The sequence below is a fragment of the Gobio gobio genome, assembly GCF_949357685.1.
Source record: "Gobio gobio genome assembly, chromosome: 4".
NCBI classification, from domain to species: Eukaryota; Metazoa; Chordata; class Actinopteri; order Cypriniformes; family Gobionidae; genus Gobio; species Gobio gobio.
The window spans coordinates 35415385-35434819 of NC_137100.1; the positions used below are offsets into that span (position 1 = coordinate 35415385).

A 19435-nucleotide genomic window follows, 5' to 3' on the forward strand; every position below is an offset into this window, starting at 1 on the left:
TGTCAGGTAAACTTTCATCATTATAATGTGAAACAAGGTCAAGGCCAAGGTCCTTTAAGCAGCAGACGAGCAGGACTTTAGATCTGCCATGACTGTGTACCGTTTTCACGTGTGTCAACACAAACCCCCACCCATGTGTGCGTCATCCCCGTGACAGAAGCTCTCCGGCTGTCACTCCCCATCACTCTTTTTAAGCTGAAGCCTGGGAATCCTTTAAGTCTCAAATAAAGATAATTTTTTCTTGAATGTGTCCTTAGGACTGTACGCTTGGATTTTGTGGTGGTGCACTTGTTTGTTCTCACTCTGTCCACTCATAACATAAAAAATTAAATACAGTATTTTGCAAGTATTATAGAGAGTATGGACACCACTCCCTCGCCCTACAGAGCGTGAAATCCTCACTACAGGCAGTGGGTATATTTAGAGGTGAGGTAACACTTCAGCAGTACATGCAACTAAATGAATCCTCACCTTCCTTACACCGACCGCATACACATTAATTTCAATAGTTCACTGAAACGACATGCACACCTGACTTTTGCACCAGAAGAACCACATCTAAACCCATAAAGTCCCATTCACACAAAGAATAAGAACTATAACGATGACTATATTAGTGTTAGGGCAGCATGATTTTGCACAAAATTGTAATTGTGATTAAAAAAAAGGTTGTACAGTAAAAAATATAATAAATTACTACAAACAAAATAAGAAATCTCACTATTGTAATATATCAATGTTAAATAAATTGATAAAGTGCTTAAGAAAAAAAATATTTTACATTACAACGGTAAAATATACTATGGTCTTAATTTCTTCATTTTTGAGCATTAAACCACCAACCAACTTTTATTTTTACTTCTTTTTATGACGCAGGGTCATATCGCCATTTCAGTGTTATTTCAACTAAACAATTAATTATTAAATAATTTGTGTTTTTTGTATTATAAGCATGCGCTGCAGTTGTGGTCTGCCACATTAAATTCTAAGTCAGGAGGATTCTTATTGGCTGTCAATTTTTTTTATCATTCATCAGCTGGGGGAAAAAAAGGGAAAACATTTATCAGTCGTTAGAGTTATTATCCTTGGTGTGAACATGCAAACTCTTACTATAGCTCTCTAATTTTTTAGCAGCTGACAAGAACATCCTGTTATTCAATATTTTGTCTCAAAAGAACACACAAAAATAGAGAAGGATTCATGAATCCAAGAGGCATTTCTCCACTCATTGAGAAATACAGAGACCACAGCTCACCCTGTAATCACACACAACACACAGCCAAAGCAGTAAAAATAGACTTTGTTTTTGCAAGGTTTTGGGAGGGGCAACAGCAGGGTCGGGAACCCAACACTGTAATCCACAACCCCAAACCTTAAATTTGAGAAGATACAGATAAATATACATAAACATTTATTGATTCTCAAAGGGAAATTTATGAGGACAGTATATTAGATATATGGCTAGAGAGGCACAAAGACGGAAAGGAGAAACTACAAGCAAAACAAAAACGGACCTCGGATCCAGCCTGTTACCGAGAAATGAACTAGCAATACCACTTTTATACGAAGACTAATATAGCCTATGATTAGTAAGATAGACCTGGCCCTTAAAACTCTTACTTCACATTTAACTCTCAATTTTGCTCCAGCAAAAGCTGGTCATGGTTTCAACGTTGTGCCGGAGGAAAATTAAGATCTAAATGAAATAAAAAGAGATAACTAGTAGGATCTTATTAGATAATGGGAGTAGGACTAAAATGTATAGATAATGATAATAAGATTGGATGGACATTCAAAACTGTCAAATATCCTTCTATAGCAATCATTACCAGCTGTAATAACATAAAGAAGGGTAGCACAATTTTGTCTGTTTAACTTGAATACATGACTTTAACTATACACATCACCTGTATTATTATAGAGCTGTATATTATTTGCATATGGACATTACATTGTTGCCAGAGAATGGACGGAACAATGTGAAAATGTGTATTTTGAAAAGGACTATACCAATAACTATGAATTTAACTGAATAATATAAAACTATATATATATATATATATATATATATATATATATATATATATATATATATATATATATATATATTATATATATATCATGATATAATATAGCCTAGAAGAATATTTTTCACACATCTTGGACATGATATAGCCTACAGAAACATCCAATAAATCCATTTACATAGCTGTTGACAAAAGGTTAAAAAGTCGAATAAAATGTCATGGGTGTCTTATTAAAATCATTGGCTTGATGCCATGCTGGCAACAAACCATGCGAGAGTTAAGAAAACTATTTGTTACAATTGCAAATACTTGTATTATTGTGAAGGTTTTCTTAAGGGGTTTGTTTCAACTGGGCGCTGATGAACAACTCTGGTACGCACTGATCCACAAAAGAGGATCTGTTTCTCGTGTTAAAGACAATCTGCGGCTTTTCTAGTGCACATTTTTAGTTAGTCGTGCATTGGTGTATTGAACATGCCTAAGCAAGCATTAAGAGGAGCGGAAGCGCCAGCGGTCATGTTCCGTCTATCATCCAGCATCAGCGCTGCATCCTCCAGCAGCCCACCGGGCCCCCACCCACCACAACACAACACAACACAAGCGATCAAATCCAGGGCGCACGACACGCCAGGACAAAAGAGTCTTCACTGGCTGTTATATCGGCCCGGTGCGTACTAGAGCTAATAAACAGCCGCGGGGAGAATACACAGAGAATAGAGAATGAGGAAGCACATGAAAATCCTCCGTGGATGTAGAAACTAGGCGGCGCGAGGAAACACGCTAAACGTTATAAAATGGGACTCTCTAAACGTTCACAATTAGGTTACAGAGAAACGAGGGGAGGCGACAGCGACACCGACCCCGAAACAAGCACAGCAGCGGCATCCTTAATGAATGTCCAAAGACGGAAAATAAACACAATCATGCGCCCTCAGTCACAGTTTAAAACACACGCGCTCTTCGACGCGTTAATATTACTGCTACTTACATATATGCAGGCGAGAGTGGGGAGGACCTGGACGTTTTAAGGACGGGCACGGGAAATTTCCAGCTGACGGGTGAACCGCTTTTCCATTTCAACGGCATGTTTTTCCAGTCAGCACCTCTGAGATACAGCGCGAATGAGAATAGCCGTCAAGAGCGAGTCCATGAAGAGGCGACCAGCGCGGGCTTCCATCCCCGGCAGCCCTCAGCGAGAGCAGGGAGGAGGAAGAGCAAAATATAAAGAAGAGGATCAGCCGCCGACACGGGCAGCTCTGATTGAAGCAGCTCTGTCTGAATACCGCAGCGAAGGTTGGCGGAAAACCGGGAGGAATGACACTTAAGCCTGAGCCGAGAGGTGAAAAGCAGGTGTGCCTGAGCCGAGCATCATCTCCTGAGAAAGAGAGAGGGGGATGATGATGATGATGGAAGGAGGAAAAAAATAGGCACCGTCGCGTCCGGTCAGCGCAGGGAAGAGGCATGCGCGGTCGGTGCACTGGATGTTCAGCTATAGTGCCACCTTGTTTGAATGCAGGCTGACTATGGCAAGCCGCATTAACATTAAAGGTCCTGTTCTTCGTGATCCCATTTTTCAAACTTTAGTTAGTGTGTAATGTTGCTGTTAGAGAATTTATAATACCTGTAAAATTATAAAGCTCAAAGTTCAATGCCAAGCGAGATATTTTATTTAACAGAAGTTCCCTTTCAAAGCCTACAGCGAACGGCTGGTTAGGACTTCATCCTGGTATTTCCTGCTTTAATTACGTCAGTAGAGCAGTATGTCGACTAACCTCCGCCCACAATAACGCGCAAAAAAGGGGCCGTGGTCTTGTTGCTCCCGTGGAGAATAGGTTGAATAAGTGTTGCGTTCGTATAGTTTGTTTGTTGCCATGTCGTCGAGACGCTGTTATTTTCATCCCGGAGTCAAGTCACCTTTGTTTGGCTTTCCCAGGGACGCTGTAGAGATCATTGAGCGCATGCATCCCCGTTATGGTGAGAGGCGTGACCTTTCCGGTAACGTGCGCTCTGCGTGCCCTAAGCTGCTGTCGAATCACAACACGGGAACCGCTGGCACAATCAGAACTCGTTACGTGTTTCTGAAGGAGGGACTTCATAGAACAGGGAAATCTTTCAAGCCGTTTTGAGGACAGTGAAAACAGCAGTATACAGATAAGTAAATTGTGTGAAAAATACTGTGTTTTTTTACACGCGAAACATGAACACATGTTATATTGCACACTGTAAACACAATCAAAGCTTCAAAAAAACACGAAAAACGGGACCTTTAATCCACTTAACTGCTATCGATTGTATGTTAAGAAATAACTATAGTAACCTAATAAGCCCTGTAATATCTATTCAGATAGTAGCCTACTTATTCATTACATGTTAGTATGAATGTTTGTCATTAAATTCTATCAATTATTTACTTCTGGTTATAGAATAAGCACTAGTGTAGAATATAAACTAGTGAATTTGAAAACGACACTACTCACTATCTGATTACCTACTGTTAATTTAAAAAATAAGTATTATAACAAAAACATTTGACAACTAGATTTAAGGACAGAAAAAAGTAAAAATGGCTTGCCATAGCTGACTGCAGAGAGCTAGTGAGTGAGAAAGAGAGCTCTGCACTCAGAGTTTAATGACCTGGCATAAAATACAACATGACTGCAGACACAAGAAATCTAAAACCCAAGAATGATTGTCTTGAACATTAAAGAACATCACTCCTGTTCCTCGGTGTTGTATAATGGTGAAGAATTTCTCACTGATGTCCATAACGAGAGACAGGTCTTTTCAAAACATAGCTAGCCAGGCGGCGCAAGCAGGGCACAAACTCCACCGCGGGGCTCTTCACCCACTGCCGTGACAGCACATGTCAAAGAGGAGGCAGGGAGGAAAAGAAAGAGCTACCACGTTCGTTTTTGCGATTATGTCCATCTTCGTTAAAAGTGCTGACAAGAAATCAGAATAGATGTCCTTTCACTTATATAAATCACTTTCTGGACATGCAACAACATTTGAAAACGTGACCAAGTGAGCGTCACTCTCTCTGTTTTTTCATGCCGTCCACCATGTATCGTTCCCTTACTCTGTATGATTGGCGTGTGGTGGCCCTTCACTGTGTTTTGCTGTCTTTTGAGTCCCATGTAAATTAATTTTTCCATTTAAATAATGACATTTACACAGTTTACAGGTTGATGGAACACACCTTACAGCTTACACAATCAAAAAGCAACCAATATTATAAATATTATACTATTTAAGAGTTGGGGGTCAGTTAGATTTTTAAATAGAAATTAATATTTTAAATGTACAGCAAGCAATTTTTGAGAAACACTGTTGATATCTGAAATCCCAAAATGCACAAACACACAATGCAAGAGTGGATTGCTTCTTTATCATAGCCAATCAGCAGTAGGGGGCATATACACTCATGATGGTGGTGGTGGAGGGAGGGGGGGAGGAGAGAGAGAGAGAGAGAGAGAGAGAGAGAGAGAGAGAGAGAGAGAGAGAGAGAGAGAGCACAAGGAAGATTTGAAGAAAAACTGACAGAGGTCAGAGAAATATAACTGGAAAAAGAAGAGTTATGATCAGCTAAGAGCTTTAGGACCAGCGTTAATATTAGAAAAGCTTTCCAGCGTTAGAGAGACGTTAGATAGCGGGAAGGCCTGAAAAATGATGTAGAAGTTGCGTTTTTCTGCTCCATAAGTGAGTAACATTGCTTTTGCTATGTTTCACAGAAACAAGATATGCTGTTGTTGAAATGTTAGGTATAGTAACAGGACAGATTGAGGGTCATTGTTTGTCTGGAGCTGGTGTTCTGCTGTAGACTAACAACAAACTATTGCTTGTACTTGCTTGTAAATTTTTTGTTCTTCCTTGTCGTTTGTTCATCTTTGATTTATTTTTCGCAAAGCATTATTTTGCTTTGCTTCAGCTATGATAAGACATCCACTCTTGCATTGTGTGTTTGTGCATTTTGGGGGCGGGGCAATGAAGAGAGGGGTGTGTGTGTGTTGGGATTGATTTCAAATATCAACAGTGTTTCTCAAAAATCACTTATTTTTAAAAAATCTTACTGACCTCAAACTTTTAAATAGTATTATAATATTGGTTGCTTGTTGATAGTGTACGCTGTAAGGCGTGTTCCATCAACCTGTAAACAGCAAAGAATTTTAAAATAATGCATCACAATTTCCACTAAATTAAGCAACACAACTTTTTTCAACCTTGATAATAAGAAATGTTTCTTGAGCAGCAAGTGAGCATATTAGAAGATTTCTAAAGGAAAATGTGACAGTCATTGTTGGCAGCCTCTCTTAACTTCTATGTGCTCAAACATCTGTAACCATACTCTGATCTGTTTAAAAATGAGCCTGGCACTCATTTACATTGCAATGCAAACAGAATTATGTCTATGGAGTAAAACAAACATCTACAACAAACAGTTTAAAAGTTTACATGGCCTGTTGTGGATCCTGTTATAAGCTGGGCTTAGAGATAGAAAGATCATCAGAGGCCATCAAGCGGGGTTAATTCTACCAGTGTCTCAAAAGCACAGGTCACGTAACGACTCATTAGCACACAGGCATCATATGTTTACATGACCAGACAGCAGGTGAGAAATTAACACACCATTATGATCAAACAGCGAGAGATAGTGCGCATTAAAACATCAAATTCTGCCAAAAGCACAAGAATATCCATCTTACATTTACTGATCTTTAGCTAAAAAGTGTTTGGAAAAGATATAAACAGCATTTTAAAAGGACACACGGCGCCTCTAGCTGTAAGCCTGCGGCTCAGAACAGATGTGTCACTGTCTGAAGTGATAAACTGGACAGTGAATCTGCTAACAGAAGCCTTCATTAGAAGTTAATCAGTGTAGGAACACTAACAGACACAAGAGCAAATTAACCACTAACAAAATAAAAATCAATGTTTTTCTTTAGCTTACTTCTGACTCAACCCCCACCATCTCCAGCTACTATGGATTCTCCATTAAGGTATTACAGATAATGGCGACCGATTAGTGGCTGCAAGGAGGGCAAGCTGTCTTTCATTCTGCTCTTCTGATTTAAATACGTTTCTAGAAAATCTGGAATCCAGGTTGCGACCTCATCAGAAGCCACCCTCATCCAAATGAAGCTGACATGAAAGAAACTTGATCTGCATTTCAAGACATGATGCTGCAATTTTCCATGTTTCTAATCTCGTTGAGACAAGTGTTTGCAGTAGACAGGTGGGACGGCAGTATCTGAGAGGGGCAGAGAGGGCTTTACTGAACCCATGCAGGGATAGAATATGCATTATAGATGAGTGAATGTGGCTGGCAGTGGCCACTATAAACGCAGATCGTCATGAGCTCGGAGAGGAACACGTGAACCAACCCATTGTCAAATTTAATTTCAGTCAAGCGAGCAGCTCAGGTACATCCAAGAAGACAAAGACGCACAGACACAAAAACTCTGTGAATGTCTTCGGTGGAAGGCCCAAAAACAAGATGACGGTCCCTGAAGAAGCTCAAGTTCATACCTGCAAGGTCGTTGCCTTTCTACGGTTAAAAATATGTTGTCCTGACATTGAAATAGGCCATTCACAGGATTCGTGCAAATACCTGTCACCTTTTTCCATCCGTCTGGAGTAGGGGTCTCCAACCTTATTTCATTTGACAGTTGCCTACACATAACTATAGTTGTGATGCACTATTAAACAACTAGAGATAAAAATGAAAATGTCAAATATAATATCACTATCATAGTGACCAAAATGATCACTGTATTGTAAAAATGTGTTGGAAATGTTCACAAAGTACTGATACGCTAAAATCATTTCCCCATGGTTTATGTTGAAAACCAATTAAAAATAAATAAATTGGCAGCACTGTGCACTTTTTAGTTGCTTAAATATTAAAATAATAACATGGGCGCTTACAACATAACAAAAAAAAATAAACCTCACATCACTTTAAATAATTTTTATAAAAAGGATGCGTCAAAATTACACATTATATTTATTTGCTCCATTTTATCTACTCCATTAACAATTCATAGACAAACAATTCAACATAGACTACCTTATTATCCGAAGTGTTAAGATTTTAGAATACACATTAGCTTATTTTCCATCTACAGTTTAAAATTAACAAAAATGTGGTCCTATTTTCGCATTGGTCTGAACAAAAATGGCAGACAGGCTAAATGAAAATGTAAATCCACTATTTGATAGTAGCTGACCTCTGTAAACAAGGTTGGTCCGCCCTTACAGATACATTTGCATTATTCATTCATTAATTCTTTCATATAATTTCTCTCAACACTGCATTCCACCATGTTTTCACACAAAATGAAACCTACGCTACATGCTGCTCCTGCGTGAGACTGTTGCTAACTTTGCTCAATGGTGGCCAGTGTTTTTCAGATCATGCTAATCAAATATGGGTTTAATGATAATTAAAATATGAAACGGTACTTGTTCTGAATTTTAAAAGAGCAACTTGGTAGGGGGAAAGCCAAAATGCTCCAGTTGTAACAAGCCTTTACTGTTGCTAGCACCGCAAATTAGGCGCACACATCTTTCGCCTACATTTGTCAAGAAAAACTCTCCCATTCCTCATGGAAATAATGTTTTTTATTTTCTTTGCTTGAACACAGCCTTTAATCATTCTGATGCAAACAAAGTTTTCTAGCTAATACTGTCTATATTAGCTCACTCTGAATGAATGAAAAGTACATCTTAGCGAGCTTCCTCCAATCAGGCGACAAGCTGCTAGTAGCTCGCATGTGAAGTGTTGGAGACCCCTGGTCTGGAGTTTGCAGGTATGCAAGTTGTCAGTGAAAACTGTTAATTCTAAGGTCAGGTAATTTACACACATTTCCTAATTAAATTAAATTCTGATTTACAAGCTCTTGATTTGATTCAGATTTCATTCTGATTCTGCTTCATTTGGGTTCATTTCATGTATAATGTCCATTTTGCTTGCATATAAAAGACATTCTTAGCTATTGCTATAAATGGGTAAACTTGACATTACAAAAAAGTACAGACTATTTATCTGTCATACAACTCTTTTTGAATGATTATAAATAAAAAGGATGGACTTTTGAGTATTGTGAATCGAACTTGACTGGTTGCTCTGTGTTTTTGATTAACTAAAAAGAATTGGTTCATAAGAGTCATTTGCTCAAGAATCAGACAACACTGACTGAAAACTTAGGCAAAATATGACCATGGGTCTTATTTCTGCCATTGGGCTGCAGCATACAGCAGACTGCTGAAAACACAGAGAAGAAGATCCTGGGACTTCAAGAATCTATCAAAACTAATAATTAAAAAAATATTTTAACCCCAGCCCTAGAAAAAGCTGTCATTTACTCACCCTTGCATACATATCAGCTCTTTTTCTTCCTCTTTCACACACATACACAAAAGTAATTGGCTGGCAAAAAACCCCCAGCAAAGTCCATTACCGGCACAAATCCCAGCTAATTCCATTAGTAAAGCAAATATCATCCTATAACAGGGCCAACAACAAGAGACAAACAAGACAAGTGTGTGACTTTACAGCACTCCACTAGTAGAGCATGTTATAGGCCTATCTGTGTGTGCCTAAGCAAGCATTCATGTGTATATGAGCATGTGAGAAATAGAATGAGAGAAAGAAAAAGTATGGAGATGGAGAGGTTGAGATAGAAATATGAGCACTCGCACCAATAGTAACCTCTACCAGACACAGTTGGTGCTCCGATGACCTGAACAATCAGATGAGACGCACGGTTATAGTCACACTCACACTACCTGCGTTTCTGCTGTTCCTGGTGTCTCACTCATCATTTTCTCACGTGAGCGAGCAAATGTTCTTCATCCTATTACATCCTACACTCTCGCTGCCCTCCTTACCCCTTAATCACTCTATTAATACATTTCTATGAATAGCCACGGCTCACCCTCGCCACACATTTAGCACTTAATTAAGTGGGTGAGGACAGAGGGGTGTGTGTATTTAAGAGAGACAGAGCAATGCTATTATAAACCTCACTGTCTCTGCCATCATGTCTCTCCTGCATTGTAAACGTGGCTCTAATGCAACACACCCTTCACTGTTCTTTGAAGCAGTTCCTGTTCCACAGCTCTCATAGCTCACCTGTACAGCCTGAAGCCAAACATTGCAATGACTTCAGCTAGTACCTCACACAATACATCTGATGTCATGTGTGGCAAGCATCTATGTAATGTCACACGGAAATAAAAGATGAATAATTCAAACGATTTTTGCCAGTCGGTAAAGTGAAACCAACCTTTGCTCTACTGTCCCAGAATCAATTCATGATCAATGAAAAAGGCTGCATGTTTGCTTGGATCAGAGTCCTGATTGGTAAACCCACACCCGCAGTACTTAACACTCAACCCGTTATCTGACAGTAAAACTAATTTGATTCCGTACTCAACCCAACCCATTTGACAAAGACCAGGACATGAACCGCATTAAATCTACTACATCAGGTAGACGCAAATTATTTATTTTCTCATGTAACAAAGCATTATGCATTCGGAGTTGATAAATTTAAGCGAAATGGACACGCAGCCCAACATGGTAATAATTAAAAGAAAAAAGATGAGATTGCGCATACGTCGTGTAAATCTGGTGTAATATCTTCCCATACAGGTTTTTTTTTTTAAATTATTATTCATGCACATTTGTTCAAATCAGGCTATACAGACACTTAGAGGTCTCAAAAAAACAAACAAAAAACATTGCCAAATATGAGCCTTAAAAAAAAAAAGAACAAAGCCAAATATGAGCCTTTACTGTCATAATATCAGGGATATTCAAAGCAGATTCACTCTGCACTGAAATGCGGTCGTCACTCCTGAAACTCTGCAGTGTAGGCTATACGTGGCCGTTGGTCCTCTTATGCTGGGTACACACCAAAAGATAATCGGGCTGATTTTGGGCCGATTTCCCCCCTTCCGACAATCCTAGCTATGTCCCGATTATCTTGATGGTTCTAAAGATTATTTTATCAGATTTTCCTGTGGTGTGAAGTGTGTTAAGAGTGTCCGAACCTGCTCGGAAGAACGTCGGAGCCGTCCCGATCGTGAATCAGAAATCCTGATGTGTGGGGGGAACCCCGAGGACAAACGCGCGCACACTCACGTGAAACCAAATAATATTCAATCCAAAAGCACGCTGAGAGATGAAATAGTCATGAACTGACTATAACTCCGACTATAAAAAAAATGATTTAAAAGTTTATTTAATAAGGCGATTTCAAAGAGAATAATAGCTATTTTCCAAGAGACACCTGAGGACAACAATTATAAAGAAACAGCAGTGTGATTTTTTTTTTTTTTTACCATTACTCATCTAGCTCACTCTGTACTCAGTGTTTCCCACACATAGACACACATAGGTGCGCCACAGAATCAACCGGCCGCCACATATTGCGGGGTTATTCATTAACTTTTTAACGCTATTACAATGCAGCGTATTTGTTAATTTCCTTTCCATGCTCTCTCTCTCCATCTCTCTATCACTCATGAGTCTCTCTCTCTCTCTTTCTCTCAACCCTGCTTTTGATATGAAACTTGAAAGTCTAAGCTTTTAAACTTGAATACGAAATTCAAACAATAAATATAGCGTTTTGGCGCTAATGTGGCATAAAAGTTAAAGCAGAGGCGTGGAAAAACAGAGTTCCGACATGCTCTCATCTCCCGGCGGCGTGCACGCTCATGTACGTGGTTCACGGAGCGCTCACATATACATGTATCTAGTCTGGTTGCTCAAAGTATTGCAGATCATAACTGCTTACTTATTTTTAGGTTTTGCATTTAAATACATATTTATGATAAAACACTAGATTTCTTTAAATTTTACATTTTAAAACGTTAACAATTTACATCCTAATATTTTTAATGATACTTATATAAGCACACACAAGTGAATATTAATGATTCCAAGCAAATATAATTTACCCAAGAAAAGTTTAAAATAGTGCTAAAAAGGCAAACTTTCCTTATATGTACAGTAGGCTATATGAATTGATATTGAATCAAGATCGAAATTGATATTTGTGCCAATCACCGCCATACTCATTCTGAAGTCTCGCGAGATTTTGCGAGAATTCCTGTGTTTACAGTCGGGACTCTGGTTGAAAATCCGTTCATGTGTGGTGTGCTGTCTTAAGTCACATCATGGCACACCACACATTATAGGAGCAAAACGGTTCAATCTAGGATTATTTGTCCTCATGTGTGTGGTCTATCACATTTTGAAAATCTTATAAGATGTAAAAAATCTTTTGGTGTGTACCCAGCATTAGCAGCATGAAAAATAAAACTTTTCTCCATTTGTGAATATATTATATACAGAAAGCGAGCAAAGAGCGCTCCTTTAATGACTCACTTCAGTTGCAGCGTGCAAACGCTGTGCTTAAAGGAGGGGTCTAATGCCATTTCATGCATTCTGACTTATTTCACCTGTTAAAGAGTTGGATTCACATGCTTAACATGGCCAAAATTTAAAAAAAACAAGTTGGACGTATGAAAGTATTTCTGTGCCATCTGTTCTGTTCTCCTTCAGGATTCGAATATGTTTCGGAAAGTTTTTTCAAGTATGGCCCTGTATGATTTCATAAAGGGCGGAATTCCTTGTATGGGCCCTTTTCCAGATGGGCGTGTGCGCACATCAACCAGAGCGAGAGCAAGAGTGCTTTGTTCGGGTTACAGAAGCCGTCAGCAGCGCTGTCATTTTGTTTTTAGACCACGAAATCAACAATGTCACTAAAGAAGTGTGTTTTTGGTTGTGAGGGGAAAAATAACCTTGTTCAGATTCCCAAATAATACAGCGTTAAGGAAACAGTGGATGCAGTTTGTTTTTCCGGAGCAGCAACAGAGTTCTGCAAGTGTGTTTGTTCGTCTGTCTGATTGTGTTTGTCTGTGCAGTATGAATTGGCATTTAGAGGTACAACCAATTCAGGCAACTGTGATGGAAATAATGACATAAAATAATACTATGTATTAATACTATAAAAAAACGACTAACATCAACAACGATAATAATAATAATGATAATGATAATAATAATAATATAATAATAATAATAATAATAATAATAACAATAAATATATTTCCTGGAAAATGTAAAATATGGAATTGTATCTACATTTGCATTTTATCTCATAACAATCATATTTCCTAGAAATAAGAGCAGGGTTGTCCTTGACTGTAAAATAGATATACTAAAGGGCACAGCAGAGATAATTGGCATAAAGATGCTTTTAAATGTTAAATCACTCGTCACTGTGAAAGGATCTGTGCTACACACTCAAACAGTGAGTTTCAATAACTGTGTGGGTTCAAGCAGAGAACATGCTGCTTCTCAGTGAGCAACAAAAAGCAGAATAAAATAAAGAGCAACATCAAGTTTATAAAAAAAAAAGAAAAACAGCATAACGGTAATGTACAATTTACAATTATAACAGAAATATTACAATGTAAAATATGAACTTAAAACATGAATAATAATAATAATTAAAGCTGCAAGCAGCATTTATCGGGGTTCAAGCAGTTAAGGCCTTTAAGCACACAAGCATCAAAAGACATTAAGTTTTATTTAGCAAGCATTTAACAACTGCCATCATAGATGAAAAAGTCTATTTACAGTTTATACAGGCAGTTTACCATAGGAAATATATGGTTTTAAAGCGTTTTTACAGTTATAGCACGTTTTGCCTGAGTCTTCTTCTAGTCTTGCCTGATCTCCACCACTTTTATTAGTAGTACTCAAAGTGTGACCATACTGTATATATGTGGAGGGAGTTTGATTGACAGGCGATCTGACTAATCATAATTCGCCATTTTGTCCAACAAAGCAGTCAGGAAAGTTAGTAGATTAACATAGGAGGAATTAAATTTGAAAAACAAAGTGTACTGACGTCTTAGCACTTTAAAACAACATTCCTTTTATGTTCATTCATGTTTATTTTAATGATATAAATTAACTAGAAGGAAGAGATGATCGGTTCACAAGCAGCTTTAACTGAGCCTCGAGTCTACAGCAATCTATCAGACACATTAAAGAGTTACAAAATGGTATTTATTGTTTAAATGTCTCTAAAAATGGACTACATTTGAAAGGTGAGACTTTGTTTCATATCAAAAGTACTTGTCTGTCAGCACGCAGTCTTTTCTCTGATCCGCAATGTATTTTTCACTGCGTGAGAACTTGGTGTGGTGTGAGAGTGGCGTCGCTTGTCAGACATAGCAACAGTAACTAAAGTGGGCGGGTCTTTGCGAACGGTCATTGACAGTATGGACGGGGATTCGCCAGTCCCAATTCAGAACAAATTTCATCACAATCCATCATTGTTCGTTTCAAACACTTAAGTGCATCAAAATGATCCATGGGTGAAATTGATTGGATTTAATTATTTTTTTTGTCAGTTCCTATCATAATTTTAACATTTTGGCGTTATTGTTTAGCCATTTACTTATGTTTACAAATTTCCTTTGTTTTTTTGTTGTTGTCTCGATCAGACTAACAGCTTTGAAGATAACCACAATTTTTTAAAGCTCTAAATGACACTTACAAAAACCATAAGGCAAAACCTGGCATGTTTGGTATTGTTGGACTCGGCAAGGATTCTTAGGAGGTCACTCCTGTGAAAAAAACACGGGCTTGAAACTTCTAAGGCTCCTTCAAGGCATTGTGCCAATGACGTATACTGAGTTTTTTGAGATACACCAATGTTCTCATAGACTATCATGGCACCCTGGACAAAGACACTGCATGCCAATTTTCAGTAGACTAACGGTTGGGTGCGCTTATAGCTATTTTCATGATTTTTTTCACTGTTATAGCGCCACCAAGTGGCCAATTGTCACGATTCTTTTCATGTCAACTCAGATTGAGCTTATGAACATGTGTCCCAAGTTTAGTGAAAATATCTCTTTCCGTTCACAAGTTATAACCCTTTTATAGCGCCACCAAGAGGCCAATTGTCATGATTTTTTTTCACGTGACCTCAGAATTAGCTCATGAACATGTGTCTCAAGTTTTGCGAAAATATCCGTTTCCGTTCACAAGTTATAACCGTTTAATAGTGCCACCTAGTGGCCAATTGTTGCGATTTTTTTCAAGTGATCTTAGAATGAGCTCACGAAGATGTATCGCAAGTTTAGCAAAAAAATCTCTTTCCGGTCACAATTTATAACCATTTTAGTAAAAATGGCCCTGGTGCCATCAAAGATTTTGCTTCCCCTTATCGACCCTTAATTGAAATTTTGAATTTTTTGGATGATTATTGATTGTCCGACTCCAGAGAATAGTCTTGCAGTGGTTTGGTTCCAATCGGGCCAAAAACCTAGGAGAAGTCAGCAAAAATATGTTTTAAAAAAAAATGCAATTTACTCGAAATTGGTGCCTGAAGGGCGAGCAAATCGGAGATAGCCATTTTGTCCAGCTTGAGCCACGGATTCCAACAATATAAGACACTTGATCTTGGGACAATCGGTCTAAGAGTTATGAGCAATTTTGAACTTTTGGTTGCTGTAGCGCCACCTATGGGCCATTCGGGGTCATACTCTGATAGGTTGTCCCCAAGTTGAGGCCTACCATCTGGCCAGGTTTCAAGTCTCTAGGCCTTACGGTTTGGCCTGCACGATGCGTTTTACGAATCCTTACAATTACAATAGGGTTTCAGCATTTCATGCTTGAACCTCTAATAATGGTTTTCCATTTTAAATTTAAAATATAATTTATTCCTGTGAATGCTTCAGTGACACATCTTGAAGTTTTCAGAAATATGCTATGCTGATTTGGAGCTCAAGAAACATTTCTTATAATAATCAATGTTGAAAACAGTTGTGCTGCTTAATATTTATGTTGAAACCATTATACACTTCTTTCAATATTCTAAAGAATAGTATTTATGATGGTGATATGTTTATGTAATACTTTTTGTTATCAGACACATTGGTTCAGAGCTAATAGAGCCTAGATGTGTAAACTGCATCATAATTCTGGTATAAATGTAAATAAGCCTGAAATAAGACACTGAAAACAACAGTCCTCAAAACCAGATTAAAGACAAATGAAGAGAAGCAGCTCAATTTGTATTGCATCAAAATCAAACTGCCATTTCAACTTGCCAAAATAATACACACATTTTGTTCTTTCTTGTCAGAGGCAGAGAACAGTCTCCCTGTCCACAACTCTGTACAAATACGTCTTTTGTAAAGCACTTTGTAAACAAGGTCCTACGTAAATAGTTTTTCTTGAAAAGCTTCAGACTGGTTGGAAGAGATTAATTACATAATAATAATAAAAAGAGCTTTAAAAAAATGTTTCCCCTTGCTCTTTAGTGTATGACTGACAAGCTATGAGAGATCAAACAATTTCTTTAAATGGACATTTTGTTGAATCTTACTGACTTTCTAGTTATGATATGCAGAAATTATGCAAAACATCATATAACAAGACTTACATCTGAAACAAGCCTTGTCTTTGTGTACAAAAAGGGATGAAGGGGGAGAAGAGGGAATAATAGCCACTAGATGATCAGCACGTCATGAAGGTTTTGATCTGAGAGCGTTTGGTGCCTGTATGATCTATGAAGTATTTTTGGCAAAGCTTAGAGAAAATCCACAATTAATCCGCATTTGTCATTTTCAAAGCATTTCAGGAAGAGTAGCACAGAGAGAGAGAGGGGGGGGGGGGGGCTCACTTGATTAAGCACTTAAGGAAGGGCAGAAAAAAAATAGCTGACAAGGCAGGAAATGACAAGTTAGAATAAAAAAAGACTAGAAAGGTATGGATGAGCGACAATGGCTAAAGAGAGGAACGAGAGGAAATAAATGAGGGAAAATTCACAAATAATATTGTAATTTGAATCCCCATGATCATGCTGTACTCTAAGACCCTTAAACAGTCTTTAAACTGCTAGGGAGAAAATGGATAAATCAAAGCAACAATCAACCACCCCGCACTGGCATTACAGTGTGCAGAAGTTTCTTGAGATCGCGTTAAAGGCCCTGATATACACAAAGTTCTTTTTCGTTCTTCTTTTAAGGGTAAAACAAAGTTCAAAATATGTGACCAGTGATATACTGTTAGCGAACATCCGACGGCGCCCACACTGCTGAGAGCAACGGTTAGATGAATATGTAAATATGTATTGCGTGATTTCCTCTCAATAACAAAAGGAAACGACAAAATTAAGAAAACAGCAAGCATTTTAATAAAGCATACGAAAAGCACCTGATCATAGCAACAATCCTCTATGGTACTCCAGTACGTCATGTTTATTTATATAGAAATTTATACAATAGATTAGACTGGGTAAACCCAGCCTGATCTGCCAGCGATTTGATTTCGCCCGGCAACTCAGTCCGGAAACCCGTACATTCATTTCTACGGCTTCTGTTACACTTTTGCGGGAACCAATCACAGACTGGCTTATCCACCTGGCGCGCTATTGGAGGGATTATCACGATGACGGATAGAGAAGCGATGGGTCTTTGCCCGTTGATCACGCCTCTTGTGGTCTGATTGGTTGAAGGACTATCCAATTGCGTACAGAGTCATTTAATTTATGCACGTTTATGCTCGTTCAATCTTAAATTGAGCTTGGTCTGGTGATAGCCAGACAAACAATAGATAGCTTAATAATCAAGCAGCTTTACCGTATTAAACATCAAAAACAGTGTCAGGGTCTCATTTCATCAAAAGTACAACTTCATTTTCTACTATAAAGCAGTTTGTGTGTTCATGTTTTCACTTGCAGACGTCTGACCTCGACCGACTGAACAGGAGAAATTAAGCGGAAAAGATTTTGATGTGAAAGAGGCGGAGCGTGCGTGCACACCTGCCTATTACGCAATTGGCATTGAACAATGGTAGTACAAATGTGTGTACCAGCCGGCCCGGAGTGAACTTTTCCCGGAGAGGTCGCTTTGGCAAGCTGTTTCGAACTCCCAAACCGAACAACAAATGAACTTAATTTCGGCCTGACTTTGTTCAAAATCACATCACAGCAGTTCGTTTTCCGATCTCGCTTGAAGTTTATCGGGGGCCTTAACAGACTCTCCTAAGAAGCTGTTGCTATAGCAACCTCGACAAGTATGCAACAGATGGTTGAGGGTCCTAAACAGCTTAAAGACAGGATCAGTGTGTGCTAGAGAGTTTATGAGAGTGACAGAAATCAGCAATATAGAACAGAGGACATGCAAGCACTTGAAGCACATCACACAATCACATAAGCTCAAACAAAAGTTTTATGAGAACCAACTTAGAGAACATTTTGCAAACACTTTTAACTAGTCAAGGTGATTTGTTAGTGGCTAGTTCACACAAGTGTCCTCGCACATTAAAAATAAACATGATCCACTAAGTTGACAAAGTGCCCATTCACATCTTATTGTTTTATCATTTAAAAACCTAAGAAAAAAGTTGTGAAATATTTTATTTGAACAATACTACGATTCAAAAAGTTTGGGGTCGTATTATTTTTTAAATATTTTTGAAAGAAGTCTCTTATGCTGCTCACCAGGGCTACATTTATTTGATCCAAAATACAGTTGGAAAAGTAATATTGAGAAATATTTTTTACAAACAAATATAACTTTTCCATTTTAATGAATTATTAGTTTAATTTATTAATTTAATTTATTTGAAATGTGTTTATTTGAACTTTCTATTCAAAGAATCCTGAAAAAAATGTTTTCAAAATTGATAATAATCATTAATGTTTCTTGAGCAGCAAATCATCCAATTAAAATGATTTCTGCAGGAACATGTGACAATGAAGTAGTGATGCTGAAAATTCAGCTTTGCCATCACAGAAATAAATTACATTTTACAATTTATTCAAACAGAAAACAGTTATTTTACATTTTAATAATATTTCACAATATTCCAGTTTTTTTTTTTGTATTTGTAATAGAATAAATGTAGCCTTGGTGAGCGTAAGAGACTTCTGACATTACATTAACATTAATATTACCGATCAAAAACTTTTGAATGGCAGTATATGTTTAAAATGTAGCTTAAGTGACTAAATACTTTTGGGGCCACAGTACATGTCTTAAAAAGAGCCATAAGAGAGACTGTTTCTTGGCTACAGGTCTCGTAATCATTCCTCCAACAGAACACAGAAATAACCCTGTCAATACTGTCCTACACACCAGCTGACTGAATCTTAGTCCGATGATCTCAAGGGTCTGAGTCATCACAAATCCACATGCCCACACGCCCGGCCCTTAAGTGCCAACTTGGCATCTGAAGACACAAAACGAGACCAGTGCGTGTAACATTTCAGCAGGCGGAAGGTCGGCTCAGATCGATGGAATTCACAGTTGCCTTTGTTTTTCTGTTAAACAATATAGAAGAATCCATCAGCCAACATGCTGCGCTCACT

General features: G+C 38.1%; 2 protein-coding genes across 7 annotated transcripts in view; one reads left to right on the forward strand and one right to left on the reverse strand.

Moving 5' to 3' along the window:
- The window catches only part of LOC307124756 (uncharacterized protein), a gene marked incomplete at its 3' end in the record, with an annotated part of 457096 nt that overhangs the window by 370290 nt on the left and 67371 nt on the right, over positions 1–19435 (forward strand). The window lies entirely within an intron of this gene.
- klhl13 (kelch-like family member 13) overlaps positions 1–19435 on the reverse strand; it is a 64184-nt gene that overhangs the window by 34819 nt on the left and 9930 nt on the right. The window contains exon 1 of one of the 6 annotated variants that reach the window (XM_079816167.1): positions 3016–3506. The exons of 4 other annotated variants lie outside the window; for them this stretch is intronic. In XM_079816167.1, coding sequence (XP_079672293.1) covers positions 3016–3113 — 98 coding nt within the window. In that variant the 5' untranslated portion in view covers positions 3114–3506. Of the gene's footprint in view, positions 1–3015; positions 3507–19435 lie in introns of those variants that run through there. One more of the 6 variants, XM_079816164.1, reaches the window with a different exon arrangement.